General features: G+C 54.2%; 3 protein-coding genes across 10 annotated transcripts in view; all 3 read right to left on the bottom strand.

The window, feature by feature from the left end:
- Window positions 1-6,900: 6,900 nt before the first annotated feature.
- Window positions 6,901-11,468, bottom strand: LOC136022093 (coiled-coil domain-containing protein 183-like). Its single transcript, XM_065695025.1, has 13 exons — window positions 11,402-11,468; window positions 10,939-11,300; window positions 10,403-10,564; window positions 10,175-10,279; window positions 9,873-9,995; window positions 9,369-9,497; window positions 9,168-9,228; window positions 8,987-9,087; window positions 8,471-8,700; window positions 8,010-8,169; window positions 7,750-7,869; window positions 7,401-7,497; window positions 6,901-7,010 (listed from the first exon to the last, which is right to left on the bottom strand). The coding sequence occupies exons 1-13, from the start codon at window positions 11,466-11,468 to the stop codon at window positions 6,901-6,903; spliced, it is 1,827 nt and encodes a 608-aa protein (XP_065551097.1).
- A 1,283-nt stretch (window positions 11,469-12,751) lies between these two features.
- SBDS (SBDS ribosome maturation factor) lies at window positions 12,752-17,345 on the bottom strand. Its single transcript, XM_065694994.1, has 5 exons — window positions 17,172-17,345; window positions 16,771-16,900; window positions 15,578-15,778; window positions 15,300-15,464; window positions 12,752-14,679 (listed from the first exon to the last, which is right to left on the bottom strand). The coding sequence occupies exons 1-5, from the start codon at window positions 17,318-17,320 to the stop codon at window positions 14,551-14,553; spliced, it is 774 nt and encodes a 257-aa protein (XP_065551066.1). The 5' UTR covers window positions 17,321-17,345; the 3' UTR covers window positions 12,752-14,550.
- Window positions 17,346-19,078: 1,733 nt separating this feature from the next.
- Window positions 19,079-21,197, bottom strand: part of HIP1 (huntingtin interacting protein 1) — a 42,284-nt gene continuing 40,165 nt past the window's right edge. For 4 of the 8 annotated variants that reach the window (XM_065694985.1, XM_065694986.1, XM_065694988.1 and 1 more), the window contains exon 30: window positions 19,079-21,028. In XM_065694985.1, coding sequence (XP_065551057.1) covers window positions 20,588-21,028 — 441 coding nt within the window. In that variant the 3' untranslated portion in view covers window positions 19,079-20,587. The remainder of the gene's footprint in view (window positions 21,029-21,197) is intronic. The other 4 variants (XM_065694990.1, XM_065694991.1, XM_065694992.1 and 1 more) reach the window with 3 other exon arrangements.

Here is a 21,197-nt window from a genome sequence, read left to right as displayed (position 1 = left end):
CAGAATGACTTCTTTGCCTCGGTCCTCACTGGCAAAGGCTCTGCCCACACCACCCAAGTCTGGGAAGGCAGACGCAGGGACTGTGAGAATGATGATCCTAGGCCCACTGTAGGAGAGGATCTGGTTCGAGACCATCTTAAGAACCTGAATGTACACAAGTCCATGGGACCTGATGAAATCCATCCGCGGGTCCTGAAGGAGCTGGCGAATGAAGTTGCTAAGCCACTGGCCATCATATTTGAAAAATGGTGGCAGTCAGGTGAAGTTCCCGACGACTGGAAAAAGGGAAATATAACCCCCCCTTTCAAGAAGGGGAAAATGGATGACCCGGCGAAATACAGAGCAGTCAGTCTCACCTCTGTGCCTGGCAAAATCTTGGAGCACATTCTCCTGGGAGGCATGCTAAGGCACATGAAAAACAACAAGGTGCCTGGTGACAGCCAGCATGGCTTCGCTAAGGGGAAATCCTGCCTGACCAATTTGGTGGCCTTCTATGATGGGGCTGCCGAACTGATGGACAGGGGTAGAGCAGTGGACGTCATCTACCTGGACTTGTGCAAAGTGTTTGACACTGTCCCACACGACATCCTTGTCTCTAGATTGGAGAGACATCAATCTGACAGGTGGACCACTCTGTGGATAAAGAATTGGCTGGATGGCCACACGCAAAGAGTTGTGGTCAATGGCTCAATGTCCGGCCAGAGACCAGAGACCGGTGTCCCTCAGGGATTGGTGTTGGGACCGGTTTTGTTCAACATCTTTGTCACTGACATGGACAGCGGGATTGACTGCGCCCTCAGCAAGTTTTCCGATGGCACCAAGCTGTGTGGTCCGGTTGATAACACTGGAGGGAAGGAATGGCATCCAGGGGGACCTCGACACGCTTGTGAGGTGGGCTGATGCCAACCTTACGAAGTTTAACCACGCCAAGTGCAAGGTCCTGCACCTGGGTCGGAGCAATCCCAGGCACAGCTGCAGGTTGGGCAGGGAAGAGATTCAGAGCGGCCCTGCGGAGAAGGACCTGGGGGTGTTGGTCGATGAGAAAATGAACATGAGGCGGCTTCAGTGTGCACTCGCAGTCCAGAAAGCAACCGCATCCTGGGCTGCATCCAAAGGAGCGTGACCAGCAGTGCGAAGGAGGTGATCCTGCCCCTCTGCTCTGCTCTTGTGAGACCTCACCTGGAGCATTGTGTGCAGTTCTGCTGTCCTCAACATAAGAAGGACATGGAACTGTTGGAACAAGTCCAGAGGAGGTCACGAGGATGACCAGGGGAGTGGAGCACCTCCCGTATGAAGACAGGCTGAGGAAGTTGGGGCCGTTCAGCCTGGAGAAGAGACGGCTGCGTGGAGATCTCACAGCAGCCTTCCAGTATCTGAAGGGGGGCTATAGGGATGCTGGAGAGGGACTCTTCAGTAGGGACTGTAGGGACAGGACAAGGGGTAACGGGTTAAAACTGAAACAGGGGAAGTTTAGATTGGATATAAGGAGGAAATTCCTTACTGTGAGAGTGTAAGGCATGGGAATGGGTTGCCCAGGGACGTTGCGAATGCTCCGTCACTGGCAGTGTTCATGGCCAGGTTGGACAAAGCCTTGGGTGACATGGTTTAGCATGAGGTGTCCCTGCCCATGACAGGGGGGTTGGAACTGGATGATCTTAAGGTCCTTTGCAACCTTAACTATTATATGATTCTATGATTCTATTCTAAGACTAGCCATCCCCAAAGGTTGCAGTGGTGGGGGGACTGTTCTGCCTCTTCCCGTGCACTTCCCTTCTCACCGCTCTATCCCAAATAGCCCCAAAATTCCCCATTTCAGCTGTCAGCAAGAAAAGCAGGAAGGAAGCCAAGGCTCCAGACAGCTTAATGTCAGACCTTTGGGGAGATGTGGGGAAAGGATGCTGCAGGGAACCATCAGAGGGGATGCCAGGCTGCTTCCCAAATAGGAGCTGGCGCTGGGCACCCGCTTGAGAACCTGGTGGCACCCGATGGGTGGCACCGGAGCTGAACCCAGGCTGGGGAGAGGGAGGCACCGTGGGGGATGCTGTGGGGCTGAGGCTGCTCTGTTCCAGAGAGAGCAGTGACCCCAGGATGCGTGGAGAGCAATGGGGTCCCCGTGGGTCTTGTCTCTCGCGTCGGGGCTCCAGCAGGGACTTCAGAGACACACAAAGGGGTTGACAATGCAAACACTCTACTCAGGCATCGAAGCACCAGACTGTTCATTAACAAGCAAATTGATACGGTTTAAATTATTTTCAGTTTAAAGCAGGGATTTTATATAATTTATTTTGGGTTTTTTCCCCCCTTTTTTAGCAGAAAATAGTTTGTTTAAATAAGTTAAATAGAATAAGCTTTCCCATTGAAGAAGGCTGCCATCCAAGTGCTCTCCTGCGTACCCGGGTCTGGGGAAGCACCAGGGGCATCAGGGGTGGCAGTGGGGAAGGATCAGTTCTTCAGGCTCTGGAAGTGCTGCACCTGTGCCTGCACCCAGCCCGCCCGGGGGTCTGTGCACAGCTCCTTCTTGGTGACCATGCTGCCAGGACAAGTCCCACGTTAGAGTGCTCGGCCGGGGCAGCGGGCTGCCTGCAATAGGGCCCCAGCCGTGTCCCCATCCCTCTGCCCCAGCCATCGCCCCCTTAGCCCCCAGTGGTACTCACATCACTCCCGGCTGGCTGCAGCCAAAGAGTCCTTTAAATCCAAGACGGCAAAGCATTTCTGATTAGTGTTCAATTTAGTCAATAAGGTGTACGGATTAGCTATTACTGGATGAATATCCTCTACAAATTTGTTGATTGCTCTGAGATCTTGAACCAGTCTGCAACTTTATTTCTTTACTGGCGAGATAGGAGTATTATATTCCAATTCACACTCAATTAATAATGTAGATTTCAAAATTTATCAACGACTTTTACTTCCCTTTCCCTGCAATTTTAGGGGGATATTGTTTTATTCTAATTGGGCAGGCCCCCCCTTTTTATTTCTACTTGAACAGGCAAAGCATTTTTCGCCTTCCCTGGAACTTCAGACGCCCATACTCCCAGATACACCTGCTTGAGGATTTCTTCTATTTCAGGAAGCTCCTCCTGTTTGCTTCTCTGTTGAATTAAAGAGAAACTCAAAACTAAAACTAATTGATCGTTTTTAACTCTTCATTCCGTTTTGCCTTCTTTCAATGTTGCTTCTCACCCTAATACAGAGTTGGGAGAATTTAGCATGCATAAAAATTCATGCATTCCTCTTTGTTTTCCGAATTTGTACTTTACGGGTTTCAGAAAGAATAGAAAGAATGCCTCTTTTTGCCTTTTTTTGGGGTCTTTTCCTTTTTTTTTTTTTTTTTTTTTTTCTTGGTGGCCAGTAGCTCCCACATCTGTAACAAATTCTTTTCCCTCTGATTTAACACCGAATAAGTTGCTCCTGCATCCACTAAAATTCCACTTTATTTCCTCTAGTCCCTAGGTTTAATTTAACCAGTGGATCTGCTGGGGTAGATTCCCCAGGTCCCCGTCTGTCTAGTTCCAATTCAGCCACAGGAGCCACCCCATGGCACTCCCCCCAGGGCAGTCCCACTTCCAACGTCCAAACTCCCCACAGCACACACGGATCCGGTCCCATAGGAGAAGAACCCACTCCCCTCCTCCGCCCGACATCCCTCCACCTCTGCCTCCCCAGCACTCATCCCACGCTCAAACACAGGAGCTGCCCGAGCTCCCTTGCTTTCCTTCTTGCTTTGCTTAACATCTTTCCCCAGTATCCCAATCTGAACATCTCTCCAGCTTAGCTTTCAGTTTTTCCCTCTCCTTTTCCAAAGCCAAAATTAAGGGATCTGACGGAGGTATATTCATCTCGCATTCCGTCTGTCACTTGGGGTGGTTTCTTAGAGTGAAAAACATATCTGCGTACAGCCTTTATTCAAAATGTCCCAGTAAAGCCAGATTGTGGACCACACGAATGTACCCTTCTCAATCTAACCACCATGACTATTGGAAAATGGAAAAATAAGAAAATTAAGGAATTTGGAATTAAAATATGGGCTACAGGAAAGGGTCCAGGAGCTAAAGTCCAAATTCAAATTACGGAAAGTGTTAAGGAATCAATACAACATCATTTATTATTCAACTCATTTTGTCATGAAATGGAAACAGGAGTCCAATACGAAATTCCCACTGTTGCTAACAATCTCTTTGTAAAATATAGCTAAAGCATTGAATGTAAGCAACTGCTATGTTTGTGGGGGAACTAACCAGGGAGAGAGATGGCCCTGGGAAGTGATGGAGAGTAACATAAGCGATCCTGTGATCTGGAGAAATCAAGAAGGAAATAACAGAAGGCAGCAATGGATCTTACAAACAAATGTAATTGGAAAAGGTGTTGGCAAAATTCAGAAAGTGACGGCAAACCAGTAGGAAATTTGCTTTGTGAAGGAGGTGATCTATGGAAGAGAACAAAGAAAGGCTGGGAAAAATGGGGAGATCCTATAGAAATGAATCACCAATTCCCTCACTGGACTAATGGAACTAATATACCAAACGGTTGGCCCACTCCAGACGGACATTATTGGATCTGTGGTAAAGCAGCCTTTGCATTTTTACCTAAAAATTGGACAGGATCACGTGTATTAGGAACAATGAGACCGAGTTTCTTTTTTACCAGCTATGAGCCAAGGAGAACGTTTGGGAGTCCAGTTGTACACAGAAACAGATGAACTAAGAAGGAAACGATCTAAAAGGGAACTACAAATTGGTAACTGGAAGGACAATGAGTGGCCACCCAAACAAATAATCTCTTAGTATGATCCGGCAACTTGGGCGGAAGATGGGTCCTGGGGATACCGGACCCCTATATATATGCTGAATAGGATCATAAGATTACAAGCTGTAGTAGAAATAGTAGGAAATAAAACGAAAGATGCATTAGGATTAATTGAGAAACAAAATACCAAAATGAGAACTACAATATATCAGAATAGCCTAGCCTTAGATTACTGGTTAGCTCAAGAAGGAGGGGTTTGTGGAAAACTTAATCTTAGTAATTGTTGTTTCGAAATTGACGATGAAGGAAAGACCATAAATGAACTTCTAAGAGAGATGAAAAAGATAGCTCATGTTCCAGCACAAACATGGAATGAAATCAATTTTGGAGGACTAGAATCTTGGAGACAATTTTTAACAGGGATTCGATTACCAAAGTTGGTATAGTGGTGTTGGGAATATGTGGGGTATTGTTAATTATTCCATGTATAATCCCGTGTTGCACCAAACTGATACCTATGGCTATACAAAACATCAATTAACCGCCATACCTTTAGAACCGGAATTAGCAAATAAGGGAGGAACTCGCTCATTAGTGATACTAAAGACCAAAACAACTCCCATACTATCCGCGGCTCGAAAAGCAGTTATTAGATTAGAAGCCAAAACACGAATCAGTGAGTTACAAGAAAACAAGGGGGGAATTGTGAGGTATACAGGAATGATTCGTGTCAGCAACTTAGGAGTTCTTGTCGCCATTGCACTTTATGTGGAATCGGAACCCCTTGTGACCATTGTACCTTGTGCGGGATGTATAGGAATGATCATGATTATGGTAAATGTTCCTGTCAATACACTGATGAGAGAGAAGAAGAAAAAAAGGAATAACCCCTTTTACTCTACCGCTTTGTTTTCTAAGGGTGCTTTGTTGAACTGCTTGAATGCTTTAAGGGGGCTATGTAACTAAGAGATACGTACATCCCGTTACAGGATAAGTAACCAGAGAGCGAATGGAATTTACGGGGCTAAGATAGTGGTTAATTGCATGGGAAAGACATCTCCCCGGTGTGCGTCTCTGGTGCGGCGGAGACTCCCCGGCGCACCCAGCGCTGATTGCTTATTGCCTCTCGATAGTAATCAGTTGTAATAAAATAATAGAATCAGATCACGGCTAAGACGAAATCTTTATAACAGTCTCTACCACCTGCAATTGGTGGTAGAACTCCTGCAGGCACTGCGAGAAGCCCCTGGCCCTGCCAGCTTCACACACGGTGAAGACGGTCTGCAGGAATTTCGTCTCGGCATCCTGCTGGGCAGCCTCCTTGACGCCAGTGGATGAAGAATTGCACTGCGCGTCACTTTTGTTTCCTGCCCCCCTCCCCTTCCTCCGTGCTCCTCTCGGATCTCCGAGAGCCATTCCTCATGGATGCCGCTGTCCACCCCACTGTGGTGGGGACAGTGTGCCCAGGTGGGGGCCAGACCCACTGCTCCTCAGTCCCTCAGCCCAGTGGAGCGGCGGTCCTCTCACACAGGCCTCCTTGCTGCCTCAGCACCCCAGGGCTCCCATTCTGCCTGCCGCCAGTGCCCACATTGCACCCTAGGTTTTCCTTGGTTCCCTTCCACGTGGAGGGATGGAGTTTTAGGGGGCTAAGAAAGGGCAGGTTGGCATGTCGGTGGGGCCTATCTGGTGCTCACCACGTGTAGGTGATGCTTCTGTAGAGAAGAGAAGACGGCCTGTGAGCTATGGGCAGGGCTGAGGTTCCCGTGCTGGAGCCAAAGGCTTGGCGTAGTGCCCTCTGTGCCAGCCCGTCGGGGTCCGGGAAGTGTGCAGAGGGCCCAGGAAGGTGTTGGACCCACGGCAGCAAGGGGGAGAAAGCCAGCCTGCCCCCAGCTGTGCTCTGCCCAAGAAAGATGGCCCCAGCCCAGCCCATTGCCACCACTGTGGGGAGAGGGGCAGGGGATGTGGCTGCCTGCAAAGCCAGCTCAGCTCCCCTCCACCTTTGAGCCACATGTTCCGCGGACAGAAGTGACTTGCGACCTCCTCTTTCGGCTCTAACACGAGCTTTGGAGGAATGAAAAGCATCTCCTCTATTAAACCAAGGGGAAAGTGTACAAGGGGTGGTCTGGGGCATCCCCAGCTCTCGGGGAGCAAGCACTACTTCCTCTTGCTTTTCTTCTTGCTTTCGATCAGCCGCAGCCCTTGCTTCTTGATGTCTTCTCTGCTGAGGACAAGGCCGCTCTGGTTGTCCCCAAAATCAGAATCGTCTGCAGGAGAGAGCGCAGAGGAGCGGGCTGGGGAGGGACTGCGGGGCTGCCTCTGCTGTGCCTGTGTCCCCAGGAGGAGCCGGCACAGTTTGGAGGGCGGCTGGCATCTGCTGCCCAGTGATTTTGAAGACGACGAGGGTCTCCCCGCTTGCCCCACAGCATCCCTCCTTGCTCCTGCGGTGGTTCTGCGCTCCCCAGCCCACCGCCTGCCTTCGCTCTCCCACATCCACACATAAAAGCAGCCCCATGCTCAAAGCCCTGGAGACAGCCGAGGTCAGCCCCAGCGCCCGGAGCAACTCCTGGGTTGGGCTCTGCTGGGACACTGGGAGGTGGGCAAGGACGCCCAGAAATGCCTGGGGCAGTTGCTGTGGGATGTGTCCCCTTTCCTACCTTGGACCCTCATGCACACGTCCTCCAAGGAAACCTTCCGGTTCTGCGGCTCGTTCAGGAGGGTTTTCTCCAGCAGCTGCCTGACCTTCACAAAAGTCTGTGAAAGAGACGCTGTGTTCACAGCTGAAGGGGAGGCGGGTGTTCCAAGCAAAGGGGTGCCCAAGCTCCATGTGCCCCTCCCTGGTAGGGAACAGCCCACAGAGCCCAGGGCCACCGGGGCCTGAGCTGCTCCGTGGCTCCTCCCTCGAGCACCTCCATCCTCCAGCTGGGAGGATGGCTTGGGCTGGGCCACCCGGGAAAGCCTGTGTGGGTCCCCAGAGAGCGCAGCAGGGATGGAGCCCCCGGGCACCTCATCGTCCTCGCTGTGGCTGCAGGGGGGCAGGTGAGCCACCCGCTGCACCAGGTACTGCAGCTTCTGCTCACACTGCTGGAGCTTCTCGTGCGCTCCCACGGCCTTGACAGAATGCTCCTGGAGTCAGAGAGAGAACAGCCTCGGTGGGGAAAGCGAGCCCCTCGGGGTGATGGCTGCTGCACCGAGCGTCACCACACGGAGCCGTTGCAGCAGCGAGCAGAGCCTGGGCTGTGCTCAGCCCGGCCCTGTGCGGGTACCTGGCCAGGCACGGTGATGCCCCGCAGACGGCCCCAGAGGCTGTCGAGTCCGTTTGCAAAGTCCAGCAGCGTCTCCTGGCTCCTCAGCAGCTGCGCTCGCCTCTCTGCCAGCCGAGCCTCCTCCCACTGCAGCCTCGTCCTCAGCTCCTCCTCCAGCCCCCTGGAGCCAAGCACGGTCACATCCATCCAAGTGCACAGGGCTGCAGACGCCCCAGAGCTCTTGCAAAAGCTGCTGCCCACGTTCTCCCCTGCCCCAAGCGCAGAGCAGAGGTGCTGCCTGCAGCTCAACCCCGTGCTGCTGCTGGGCCCACTTCCCGTGCCAGGCAAGGAGCAAGGCTCCTCGTTGGGTGCTCTGCCAGCGCCAGAGCTGGGGCAGCACTCTGCTCAGAAACCCTCCCAGTGCGGGAGGGGTGGGCAGCCGCAGGGTGACAAAGGAAGGGGTGCCCTGTTGGGACACCTGCCATGCACATGCCCCCCTGCCCCCAGGGCTGGTGGCCCCTTTGGCATGGCTGTCCGGAGCCCAGCAGCACCTGCTTGCGTCTGCGGGCTGGCGAAACTTCAGCTCATCCCGCTGCATCTCCAGCTCCTTCAGTGCCTTCTTCAGCTCCTGCTGCTTCTCCTGGCGCCCTCTGAGGTACTGTTCGAGTGCCGCCAGGGACTTCTGCTGTGCCAGGAGCCTGCCGGGGACGTCCTGGCCGGGGGAGAGCACATGGACTCAGCCCAGGCCACTCCTGCAGGGTACAGGATCTGGGCCGCAGTCCTGGGGAGGTTTCTGCCCCAGGAACCACAGGAACCGCTGCAAGTTCGTGTCGTGGAGCACAGCAGTTCCGTCCCTGCCTGCACAAGAGGGGCCCTGGGGGGCTCTGGGGACAGAGGAGGGCAGATAACCCTGCAATGGACCAAGGTGAGCAGACAAGGCTCAGCTCCCTGGGGCTGGAGCAGCCCCAGCTTCTACCAGAGATGGGTTTTCAGCTCACCCAGAGGCAGGAGCACTGCACCGCAGCCTTGGCCTTCTCCATCTTCTCCGTCAGCCAGGCGTCACGCTCCAGCCGGGACTTGGTGGCCTCCGGTTTGGCAGCTGGGGTGGAAAGGTTGTGGCAGGGAAGGATGCCTGCGGCTGCGCCCGCATCCCCCCCCTGCACCCTGACAGGCACTCACCCACCAGCGGGTCCTGCTCGGGCAGGCTCAGCAAGTCCCTGGCGACGTCATGCCTGGCTTGCTGCAAGGATGTTCATCGTCACCGCTGAGCTGCTGGCACCCTGGGGGAGCTGGCCCTGCAGCCCCTCGCCCATGGGAGGCTGGGCACCGATGCCCGCCCTGTGCCTGCAACCCTGCCTGGGCCAGGTCCCCCCAGCTCACCGCTTTCAGAAGCCTTTCTTCTGCTTCCTTGAGCCAGCGTCTGTCTACGCGCTCTTTCCGAGCAGCCAGGGTGCGGGCCCTGAGCTCTCTCTCGGCACGGAACTGGGCTTCCATCCTGGCCTTGTGCTCCTGGAGCAGAGCAGAGCAGAGCAGAGCAGAAAAGAAGTGGCTCCCAAAGCTACAATGGACCTCTGTGGGCTTCTAACATGGGCACGGCCAGCACCAAAAATGCCACCCCCTACCCTGAGTAAACAGCCCCGGAAGGAAACTGAGCAAGGACAGCTAGAGAATGGAGAATGCCACCTTCCCCATGGCCAGTGCTTCAGGCAGCTGTCCCCAGCGCAGGGCAGCCTGGCCCGAGAGCCACACACGGGAGGGTGCTGTGGGGAGGCCAAGCTCAGTCTTGCTTTTCCTCGAAGGAAGACTCAGCAGCCTGGGCACCTGGTGCCACCTGTGGGCTCTGCAGGGCAGGAAAGCACCCTGAGGTGCGCTGGACCGTCTCACCTTGGCTACACGAGCAGCTCTGAGACCATGCGAGGCCCTGAGCTCCATGTCTTCCACCTCCCCGTGCTGCAGCTCGGCCGTCTCACTCAGCACGTCCAGGTGCAGAGGCAGGTGGGCCAGCTCCTGGGACACGGGGAGCCACAGCCCACTGAGTCCCAGGGGTGCCCTGTGCTGGGACAGAAGATGGGGGGGAGCAGGAGGAGCTCCTGCAGGAGGGTGTCCCACCAGCACAGCCCCTTGGGCACTTCAGGGCCTTTGCAGGGGGAGCGGCTGAGAGCACGGCGCAGTGAGGATGAGCTCACCTTCCTCAGGGCATCCCGCACCGCCACGTACAGGGCAGTCACCTTCTGCCCAGCGTGGACTTTTGTCTGCGTCTTCTCAATGCTGCTCTCCAGCGTCCGAACCACCTGGGGCAGAGATGGTTGGGGACAAGGGGTGAGCCCATGTGCTGAGACCGGCGCCCACCCAGGGCTGCAGGCTTGACTGAACCCCCCCACGGGTGCTGCCACCCCAGCAAGGGGCCCTGGGACCTGTGCCTGGTGCTGCTTCTCGTCCATCCGCACATCCTGCAGCTGCTGCAGCCGCCTCTGCAGCTGCTCCTTGGCCCGGCTCCGCTGCTTCACCTGGTACAGCAGCATGTTGCACGTGTTCACCCGGCCATAGATTTCGGCCCGCAGCTTCTCCTGGGCCACCTGCGTGGGATGTGAGCATTTGCCAGGCTGGAGGCAGGGCTCGCTGGGCACCCACGGGAGAAGGGGTCCTGCCCGCACAACTCTTTGCCAAGGCAGAGCTGGTGATGCTGGCACCTGCTCGCTCCCTTGGCGGGACAGGAGCTCTGCTGGGGCAAAGGTCCCGCTCAGGGAGCTAACGGAGGACACTGATGGGTCCTGCAGTGCAAAGGGTTCCATGGGACCACTCATGGACACCCCGTGTCTCACTGCACCAGCCCTGTGGGGCTGTCCTGGCGCTGGCACCAGGTCCCTGTTCCCTACAACCGGTCCTTCTGAGCATCCCCTGAGCCCCAGCCCGCTGCGAGCAGCCTGCGCCCGCTGGACTCTGCTATTACCTCCACCGTCTTACTGGCCAAAGCAATGCCCAAGGGCTGCTCCGCTGCGCAAGTCTCAGAGAGGGTGAGCTCATGCTGTGGGCAAAGAAGGGCAGAGAGCACATCAGTGCCAGGCTGGGGACGGTCCCAGCCTCCTGCTGCCCTGCACTTCCTGCTCCCGGAGAGGCCCAGTGGAGAAGCTGGCTCTGCAGCTCCAGCAGAGCCACAGTCACGGAGGCAGCAAATGGGACCTGCTGGTACCTTCCGCACACGGCCCAGGACACGGGTATCCTCCTGCACCGCCTCTCGCAGCTGGGGCAGCAGCTCCCGGTTCTCATTGAACCTTTCTTCCTCTGGCTTGGAGTAAAACGTCCTCGCTAGCCCTGCAGGACATTGAGGAGCTGTTGGTACCGTGCAGGACGATACGGGGACCAAAAGCCCCCGACTTGGCCCAGTCCATAATGCAAAGCCAACGGGGCAGCACCTTGCAGGGCTATGCTGGCCCGCATCTCACGGATGCGCTTGCTGAGGTTTGGCTTCTGGCCCAGCATGATGCTGCTCCTGCTGCCTTGGCTCTCCAGCCCCACTGCGTACGTAGCAGCCACTGCAGCTCTACTGCCCGCTGCAACGCTCACGGAGCTGTGGCCAAGCCAATGGAGCCTTGCGACCTATGTGGTCATAATTGTCGCAGGGCTGTAACCACAACACGGAGCTGAGCTCCCTGCGCCCTGGCAACTGTTGCCGGGCTGTAACCACAGCAACAGAGCAAGAGCAGCCTGCTGCTGCCCGGACATGTCCCTTTGGAAATGTCAGTTAAGTGGTCAGCAAACAGCCGCGCAGCGAGTTACGCTCCTGTTGACACGGGCAAGAACCCACCGGCTCTCCATACTGGTGTTTATTTTGACGCTCACCGTATGCTCTTGCTCACCTACAAACGGGACAAGAAACGCAAGCACATGCAGCTGTTTGTTGGTCAATAGCACCAAGTTCCCGCCACCAGAGAGCTGCAGAAAAAGACTTTTAGGAAAACGGCCTTCCCAGCACCAAGCTCGTACATCAGCTGAGATCAAGTTTCCGTAACGCGGGATCTTTAGCCTGCAGCCATCCTGTTGTGCTAAGGGGGTTGAACATTGAAAACAAAGAAATACGGGATTGTCAAATACCCTCTGAGGCTCTCACTCAGCATCTCCTTTGTAGATTTATAAATGGCGTGTTAGTGCTAGTAGCCAGTGACAAGCTAACGTGATCATCTCTCCAGTGCTTCATCAAGCCTGCATGAAGAGACGGCCGTTTGAAAGACAAGCAGGGGAGGGTTTGTACACCCAAGGAATCTCCCCAGTCTGGCTATGCATGCAGAGATCTCCACATTGAGGCCGTGTCCACGTGCCAAATACAGGAATTATGCCCCTAAACGTTCCTAGGCAAAATTTAAACACATAGATTACCCTGAGGGCAAGAGAAAGCATTTTAAATCGGATAAAGTGGTTCGTGAATCTCCATTTCACTTTCCCTCAGTAAAACTCAGTCTCGACAACAGCAGGGCCTTCCAAAGTGTTACTAAAGACATTTCACCCAACCTTGCACAGCCAACAGCCCGCAGACTGCTGCAGCAGTGAGCTTCCAAGAGGAAGCCTCTGACTAAGGACCGAGTCCCGCAGGCCCTCTGCACCTGACGTGTTGTCATGGTTTAAGCCCAGCCGGTAATTCAGTACCACGCAGCCGTTCGCTCACTGCTCCCGCTCCCGGAGGGATGGGGAGGAAAATCGAAAGAATGCAACTCCCACAGGTTGAGATAAGAGCAGTCCAGTAACTAAGGTATAACACAAACCACTGCTGCTACCACCAACGATAATAATGATAAGGGAAATGATAAGGGAAATAACAAGGGAAGAGAATACAGTTGTTTGCCACCTGCTGACCCATAGCAACCCGACTCGAGCAGTGATCCCACCCTTCCGGGTAACTGCCCCCACTTTATACACTGGGCATGACGTGCTGTGGTATGGATACCTCTTTGGCTAGTCTGGGTCAGGTGTCCTGTCTCTGCTTCCTCCCGGCTTCCCCTCCTCCCTGGCAGAGCATGAGGCTCACAGAGTCCTTGGTCAGACCAAACATTACTGAGCAGTAACTAGAAACATCGGTGTTAGCAGCGCTGTTCCCAGGCCGAAAGTCAAAAACACAGCACTGCGCCAGCTACTGAGAAGGAGAAAAATGGCTGCTATTGCTGAACCCAGGACACGTCAAACCTCTCCTCCTCCAGGTGACTTCAACATTCCCTGCTAAAATGTTAGAAAATTCACAACCTGTTAATGGTACGAGGGAAAACGCCCTGTCAAGAGTACAAACCAGGGCCCCGTTCAATTGTCATGGGTCAGGCAGTCGAGTGCTCTGAGTGAACAGCAAACAGTGAACACAACACATGCTCGCCTAGAAGAGAGATCTAGACCCTGGCTGGCCTGCAGCTCCTGGTTCGCTACCTACCATCAGAGTGGAAACAGGCCCATAATACCAAAGGCTCCTGAAATTCCTGCTGGTTTAAGTCCCCCAAGTACAGCTGCTTTGCACAGTGGTTTGTATTTTAACTATCTCCTTCTCTAGTTGCTATTCTCTCTTTTCCTGTCCTTTGAAATACACAAATTCAATTACAAGCAGTTATTTAACACAGCTGAAACAAGACTGAACACAACTGTCAAGAACTGTGTATCGTGTTGCAGGAGCTGGCTGGGAACTCTGTGCACGTATTAGAAAGCAGCTTAGAAAGCTGTCGTTTTCCCTCTGTCTACCACAATTGTTCTCTATTGCCCCCCAAAGAAAAGGGGCACACACAAACCATTCCTGCTGCGGAATTACAGCCCAACAACAGCCTGTCAAGCTCAATGGCCAGAGGCCACTACTGCCTGGGCAAGAGGCGTCTGAAAACAGCTCACGAGTGCAGGCTCCCCCTTCAGCCTCCAAAAAGCACTGCTACGGCCAGAAATGCCTCCTGCATTATTAACAAAAAGAATTCCTTCTTTCTGTATCTAGAATACATAAATAGACAATAATTTAGGTTTATATATGTAGCTAAATATATTTTGTGTAGAAACTATTTGCAGAATATTTTTTTTTCTAAATCAGCAATTACTGTTCTATCCAGTGAAAGAAATCTTTCAGAAGGGTCCTTTAAAGTATTTAAATTCTCAAGCAGCCCATTAGGGAAGCCTAAGTCAGTTTTCACACTGCATCTCTTTTTCTAAAGATAATGCAGGTCTCTCTTCTTGAGGTTCCTCTCCTCACATACAAAAGCTACCCCTCAGCGACCAATGCTATCTTCAACTTAACACTGACAACTTCAAGTAAAAATGACTGGCACCATATCAGTCAAGCTCTCGTCAGTAACAACCCTTAAAGTAAACCAACTCTGTATCACATCTTCACTCAATTCTCATTAGTGCAACTCTGACACAAAATGTTCCTAGAGGCAAATACAATGGTAAACCAAGCAAGTGTAAAATAATTAAAAAAAAAACCCAAAACACTGCATGGAAAAATCCCAAAGGGTTAGTGTCAGAGAACATTTGGCTGCAAGAGATTGGAATAAACACGAAGGCCTAACAGAAAAGAGTGGCCAGTCAGTTCGTAAGATGGTTTTCATCATTCCAGCTTTTCATCTCCTTCCTCCACATCTTTCAGACTGAGCACTTCCAGTGTTCCTTTCCCTTTTGTCTCACTCCGGATCAGCTCATCAATTCCTCTGAAGCAGCCTGGGTCAATGAGGCACACCTGAAACATTTCACATTTCATCAGTCAGCATTTGAATTTTTACAGCCTCTTTTCAAGGTCAAACATTAATTTTTATAAAATAAAATTGCTCAGTTACTCAGGAGGACTTTGCAGCACTGATAAGTGACTTCTAGTAAGGGATCTTTCTACACAAGTTCTGCAGTTTTATCTACCCACACTGGATGCGCCTTTTGACAGTTGGGATTGATAGATTCTGATCTGTTCTCAGAAAGATTTTGCTAAGACCAAATTTTGCTTTAACATGGACCTTTTTCTATAATGCTAATTAACCACTGTCAAAATATAGGCGTGACCGACCAAATAAAGATGAGCAACATTCTATTTATGCAGAAAAACTCATCCTTGCTGTAGGATCATCAGTGCTAAGAGATTACACCATACTTCTCAGCTAGAAGCAGCATTCTCTGTGGAATAAAGGCTACTTTCAAGCTGACATCACTAGGATTGTGTGAAACTAAACCCCACAAACTCACCTCTGCTTAACAATCTCTGGTAAACTTAGTTCATCTGAACAACTTCCATACACTAGTTCACCTTCTAGTAAAATGTACAGCTGCAGTCAAATCAAGCATGAAACCCAAGGACTGCTTATTACTTACCATTTCCAGCTGTTCGTGGAAGTCTTCACTCTCAATAACTTTAATCAATGGCTTGAGCTTCTCTTTTAGTTTCTTCCCCTCCTTTGCTGGAAGGATAAATCGCAGCCTCATGTGAGCACGTTCAATTTGCATGGTCTCCTTTAACTGTCTGATCACTTCCAGTGCCTGTAAAGACATTCAGAAAAAAAGAGCATTTACAGACCTTTAAAAAGCATCATGGAGAAATTACACCTCAGGACAACACCTCTAAGCAGAAGCACGTTTTGCCAGAAACAAACCTGCTGCTTTGTGCTCTTGTTGGGTTTGACAGAGTAGTGAATATCCTTCATGGCTCTCTCTATAAGGATCACTGTGTACGGCCTCTTTGTGTCTGGATTCACACATTTGTCAGCCACAATAGTTGCGATGTCTCTGAACATCTGCTCCAGCTGCGTGTGTCGTTCTTTGTCTGATACCTGCAGCTCCCCTTTTGATAAAATCTGAGCAAAAGTACAGAAACCAGTTGATAAACTTCACAGATTTGACTAGTGAGAATTCACATACCTTGGTGTCCTGGTTTCACCTGGAACAGTTTTTTCTTTCCCCTTTCTAGTACCTGGTGCAGTACTGTGTTTTGGCTTCAGTCTGAGAATAACTCTGCTAACACACTGATGGTTTAGCTGCTGCTCAGTAGCACTTACCCTGATCAAGGCTTTTTCAGTCTCTCATGCTCTGTCAGTGAGGAGGGGCACAAGAAGCTAGGACGAAGAGAGACAGGACACCTGACCTAAACTATCCAAAGGGGTATTCCATCCCACAGCATGTCATGTCCGGTATGGGAACTGCGGGGCCTTACCCAGAAGGGACCGATTGCTGCTTAGGTCAGGCTGGGTACTGGTCAGCAGGAGCTGAGCAATTGTATTGTGCAGCACTATTGCTTGTTGTTTTTCTTTTCCCTTTTAGTTTCTATTCTCTCCCCTTATTTCTCTTATTATAATTAGTAGTAATAGTATTATATTGCACTTTAGTTATTAAATTGATCTTATCTCAACCCGTGGAGTTTACATCCTTTCAATTCTCCTTCCCATCCTGCCCGGAGTGAGGAAGAGGAGTGTGAGTGAATGACTGCGTGGTGCTGAGTTACCAGCTGGGCTTAAACCATGACACTTGGGTAAATTTAACAACTGCTTGAATTTGGTTAGACATGAAGGGCAGAAAAGGAATAATCATACCAATAACGTACATTATTATGACAGACAACATTGGAAAGACATCAGACAAAAAACCCACCACAGAAACACTAAACTACCAAAAACAGAAGCGCAGGTTGACTGGAATCCTCATCTCCCAGAACATGTCTGCAGTTCATGTCCAACCAAGAAGAAAGGAGTAAGAAATTAGATCTGTTCTTAACACTCAATCGAACTGTCCAAAGTAAGCAACTGCCCCCTTCCTCTCCAAGCTTTTACGAAGCCAAGGGTGTGACACGTACCACCTTGCAGATTTCTGTTTGGTCATCTGTCCCAAACGCTTGAATGAGATCTTCCTTCTTCGCCACCTGGCCTTTGGAAACGTTGACAAACACCGTGTGCGTCTGCAGGACCTCGTCAAGGTCTTTCTCCCTGGAGATGAGGCAAGGTTAGACAACGCGTTACGCCACAACCCGAGGGCGAGCACAGGAGCTGTCGGCGAGGAGGAACAAGCGCTGCTGCCCAGCCCCGAAGAGCAGGAGCCCGGGAGCTTCCGTGAGCCAACCGCCACTGCCAGAGAGGGGCCGAGGCACCGCACAGCCCCGCGGCGCTGCCTCTGCCCGGCTCCACACCGGGACTCACCCCCGAGACCGGCCCCGCGCCAGGCCCCACGCGCCGCCCGGCAATGCCGGCCGTCACTCACGCTCCGCTGCGCCATCCCAGGACCTTGTTGCGGTAGCAGGCGATCTCGAAGCGCTTCCCGCCGCGCCGCGCCCGCACCACGGCCACGTTAGTGAGACGGATCTGGTTCGTAGGAGTGAAGATGGACATGGCGGCCGCCGCGGCTACCATACGCGCTCGGGGCGGAGGGGCGGCTGCCTCGCTATTGGCAGAGGCAGCCCCACGCTGCCTTTCGATTGGCAGGAGCCGCCCCAAGCTGTCTCCCCATTGGCGGTCCTTACTTCTTCCCCGCCTCCCCGTCGCTCCCGCAAGGGCGCTTCCGTAGGAAGGAGGGGGCCGGACGGAGGCGGTGGCGCGCGCGTTGGGCCCGGGCGCTGCTCGGGAGGGAGGGGGCCGTGAGTGCGGCGGGGGCGTGCGGGGGACGTGGGGGATAACCACAGAGCCGCGCAGCGGGTGTGGCACGGCAGACGCGGACACGGAGCCCGTCAGTCGGTACGCCAGCCTTAAAACGTGGGTGTCCGAGCAACCGTACGCGGTAAAAACACCGCTGCGGCTAAAACTAACGACGTGTGTCTGTGTGGGCACACTTTGTGCTGCTGAAGCTGGGGTGTCATGGGGGGGCGGTGTCACAGCCACCGTTGGATGGGTATGCTTCATATGGATGCCAGGGTACATGGCATGGAGCATCAGCTCCTGGCTCTGGACGCCGGTGCATGTAAGGGCTGATCCTGCAAAGCCATCCCAGCCTTGCAGGGTTAGGGGTGACACCTGAGGGGCTGCAGCATCTCCCTGCATCACCGCCATCGTCTCTCACCCGAGGTGCCCTTCCCACCACCACCGTTCACATCTCCTGCTGCTGCAGTGTGTACCACGCAGACAATAGAGATCATCAAGCACATGGTGGACATTGAGAAGGGTGTCAAGCTGCTCTGACCATTATGGACACACCAGGCTTTGGTGATGCTGTCAACAACAGTGGGTGGTACATGCTGTGGAGGGTCTCTCCCAGACCTAAACCACATCCCTTTGATCTCAAGGGCGAAACGAAGTCCTGGAGGACTTCCCAACGCAGCCGAGGCCCAGGTGATGGGCTGTGCTTCCCTCTGCAGTTCCCTTCCAGCAGCACTTTTCCACCCACTCCTGGTCACATCCCATTTGCCACCACTGAAGCGCTAGCCCCTTTTAGACCTTCCCAACTCACTGGCAGTGACCTTCACTGCTCTCATTACCTCCTCTTGTTCTCATGATTGCTTCCCAAAGCCTGGTCATCCTCCTGCTGCAAGGGCCTCTTCCTGCACTCCTTGATGGCACTGAGCACCGCCTCTGGCACAGGGGTCTGGGCTGCTTTTGTCCTGGAGATTCCATGTCCCTGTTCCATCAGTACCCCTGTTCCCCCTGGATCCCTGACAGCCACTGTCCCTGTGTCACCCCAGTCCCTATCCCACCCTCGCCTCTGCGCCCTGCCAGGCAGGCACCATGGCAGGGATGACGACATGGACCACACAGAACACGATTCCCCTGAGCATCTCCCTGGCCATGACCCCCAAGGGCCACCCAGCAGCAGGACCCTTGTGCCATGGCCCTGCCGAGGGGACCCTGCAGCCCAGCTGAGGAGGGCAGGGCTGTCTGCATGGCCCCTCTGCAGCATTACCTCACCAGAGAGGGAGCGGGCTGGGGGGAGGCCAAAGCCACCCCTGCTCCTCAGGGCTGAGCAGGGAGCACATCGTGGTCGCCCCCACAACACACAACAGAGGTGATGTGCAGGGTGGCCCTGAGCACAGAACTAGGAAGGGGACATCATCACCCGGGTCACCTTGACAACTTCTCCCCAGGTCATTGTTTTGGAGGGTTCTGAGCACACCCACCAGCTCAGAGCCCCAGGACCCCCATGGTGACACAGGTCCCTGCCACCCACCCCGGAGCCGCAGGGCTGGGCTGAAGGCTTTATTGAAAAATTGAAAACACACAATGTAGTAATTATTATACAATGAAAAAAAAAAGTAATTAATCAACCCAACGTGCAGAGCAGGGGCACCCCCACTGTCCCCAGCACCAGCTGCCAGCGCTGGGGACTGCAGGGGGGACACCCTCCCTCCATCAGCACTCAGCCAAGATACAAAAAGGGCGTTTGGCCGAATGGTGCCGCCATCCCCAAGCCCCCACCACAACCCCCTCATCATCCCCAGCCCCAACCTGGCCTGGAGGCCTGAGGTAGTTGGGGGTACCCTGGACAGGCAAGACACCCCCCCCCCCCAGAAAGAGGGGGGAGGGTGTTGGGGCTCCAGGTGTCCTGCAGGAATGGGATGGTTGGTATTTTATCTGGAGGGAGCTGGACAGGGGCATGTCGAGGCAGAGGAGGGCCGGGGGGAGCCCCGAATGCCCCCTGGCAGGCAGGGGCATAGGGCAGGTGTGCTAGAGGCAGGGCTGGCCAGAGCACACAGGGGCACTGGGTCCCAGCATGGTGGACGGTTGCGCTATCCTGTGCGTAGGAGGTGGCAGCCCTGAGGCTGTGGTGATGGCCTGGCTTGGCAGGGGGATGCTAGTGGGTCCCACTGCTCAAGGGCCAGCCAAAGGCAGCACGCGGTGACAGACCAGCCACCACTTTCTAAAGGGAGAATAAGGCCAAACGCTGCACCCCCAGCACTCCCAGGGGGCTGGTCTGGCTGTCTCACCCCAAGGAAGGGGCAGCTGCCTGAAGGCAGGGTGCAGGCAGCAATGCTGCCAGCTGGGAAGGACACCCTGGCCCTGCAGGGGACATGGGCAAGACCGTGGGGGACGGGGTCATCGCTGCGCAGACTGATGCCACTGTCCCTGCTGCAGCGAGATGAGCTGGGGGGCCCGAAGCTGGCAGAAGCCCCCTGCCCTCCGAGCCCCCTGCTCCAAGGCACAAAGGTTCCCTAGCTGGTCCCAGCCCCACGGCAACGCCAGCACTGATCCCCCTTGCACCAAAGAGGGTGGTGAGTACACAGAGACAGCACCAGCCCAGAGTGAGTGGGCACAGGCAGCTGCGTGCTCTGGCTTGGGGTGCTCTGGTTTTGGACACCCTGTCTGCCCCCCAAACCCTCTACGTTGCTGCCCTACAGCCATGCCCCATCCCCAGGAACTGGTGGCTTGTGTGGTGGCACTATGGTTGTCCAAGCCCCGGCCCAGCACCTTGCGTAAGGGTTTATTGCTGGCATGAACACAGTGATCTATTGGGGCAGGGCAGCCCATCTCTAGGACAGGACGGGGGAACACGTTCTGGGGACCCAGATACACGGCAGCACCCCTCCCGCTGCCTGCCCTGTTCCCTCCTGCTGCTGCCAGCACCTTGGCTACCCCATCCCACGGGCATGCTCCCACCCTCCCTGCATGAGCCAAAGGCATTCGGTGCCCCGCTGGAGGGGAGCACACCTAGCACCAAGCCAGCAGCACCCCAAGAGTGGCACCCCGGGGCCCTTAACAGGCCCCTTCACAGCGGGGGGATGCTTGCACTGAGCCAGGGACTGGGTTAAGGCTGGAAAAGCAGCGAGAGGCAAAAGAAACCCGAGCGCTCTCGCTCAGCCCGAGCCGGCTCCGAGAGTTCCAAAAATCTGTGCAAAAACAAAACGAAAGGGTTAAAGCCCCCCCAGCAGTCCCCCAACCCCAAGCAGCTCTGATAAATACACGTGCGGTTTGCGGCTGGTGGCGGGCTGGCGAGCCCTCGCTCCTGCCCCAGCAGCTCCCGGTGCTCCGGCGCTGGAGGCGGCTCCTGGCAGGGGGATGTGGAGGACGTGTGCTTCGGGGTGGCTTTTGCACCGGTTTATTGTGGATCTTCCCAAAAGGCTGCACCGAGCTGCGTCTTGGCTGGCCGCAGGAGTGTCCCCTGCAGCTGCTTCTGCCACTGGGGCTAATCCGCTGCTGAAGGGGAACACAGAGGGTAAGGGGGTGAAAAGGAACATGGTGCCCTGCAGAATCCTTCTGCATGAGCCCTCTGGGACCCCTCACAGGATCGCAGGACAGCAGAGCCCAAGGGTGATGCAAGCTGGACCAGGTCCAAGGACAGGTTGGACAGGCCTTGGAGCAAGCT

This window comes from Lathamus discolor, chromosome 14 (genome assembly GCF_037157495.1).
Source record: "Lathamus discolor isolate bLatDis1 chromosome 14, bLatDis1.hap1, whole genome shotgun sequence".
In the NCBI taxonomy this organism is placed as follows: domain Eukaryota; kingdom Metazoa; phylum Chordata; class Aves; order Psittaciformes; family Psittacidae; genus Lathamus; species Lathamus discolor.
The sequence above is the reverse complement of the archived record's forward strand: the minus strand, read 5'-3'. Positions and strand labels throughout refer to the sequence as shown.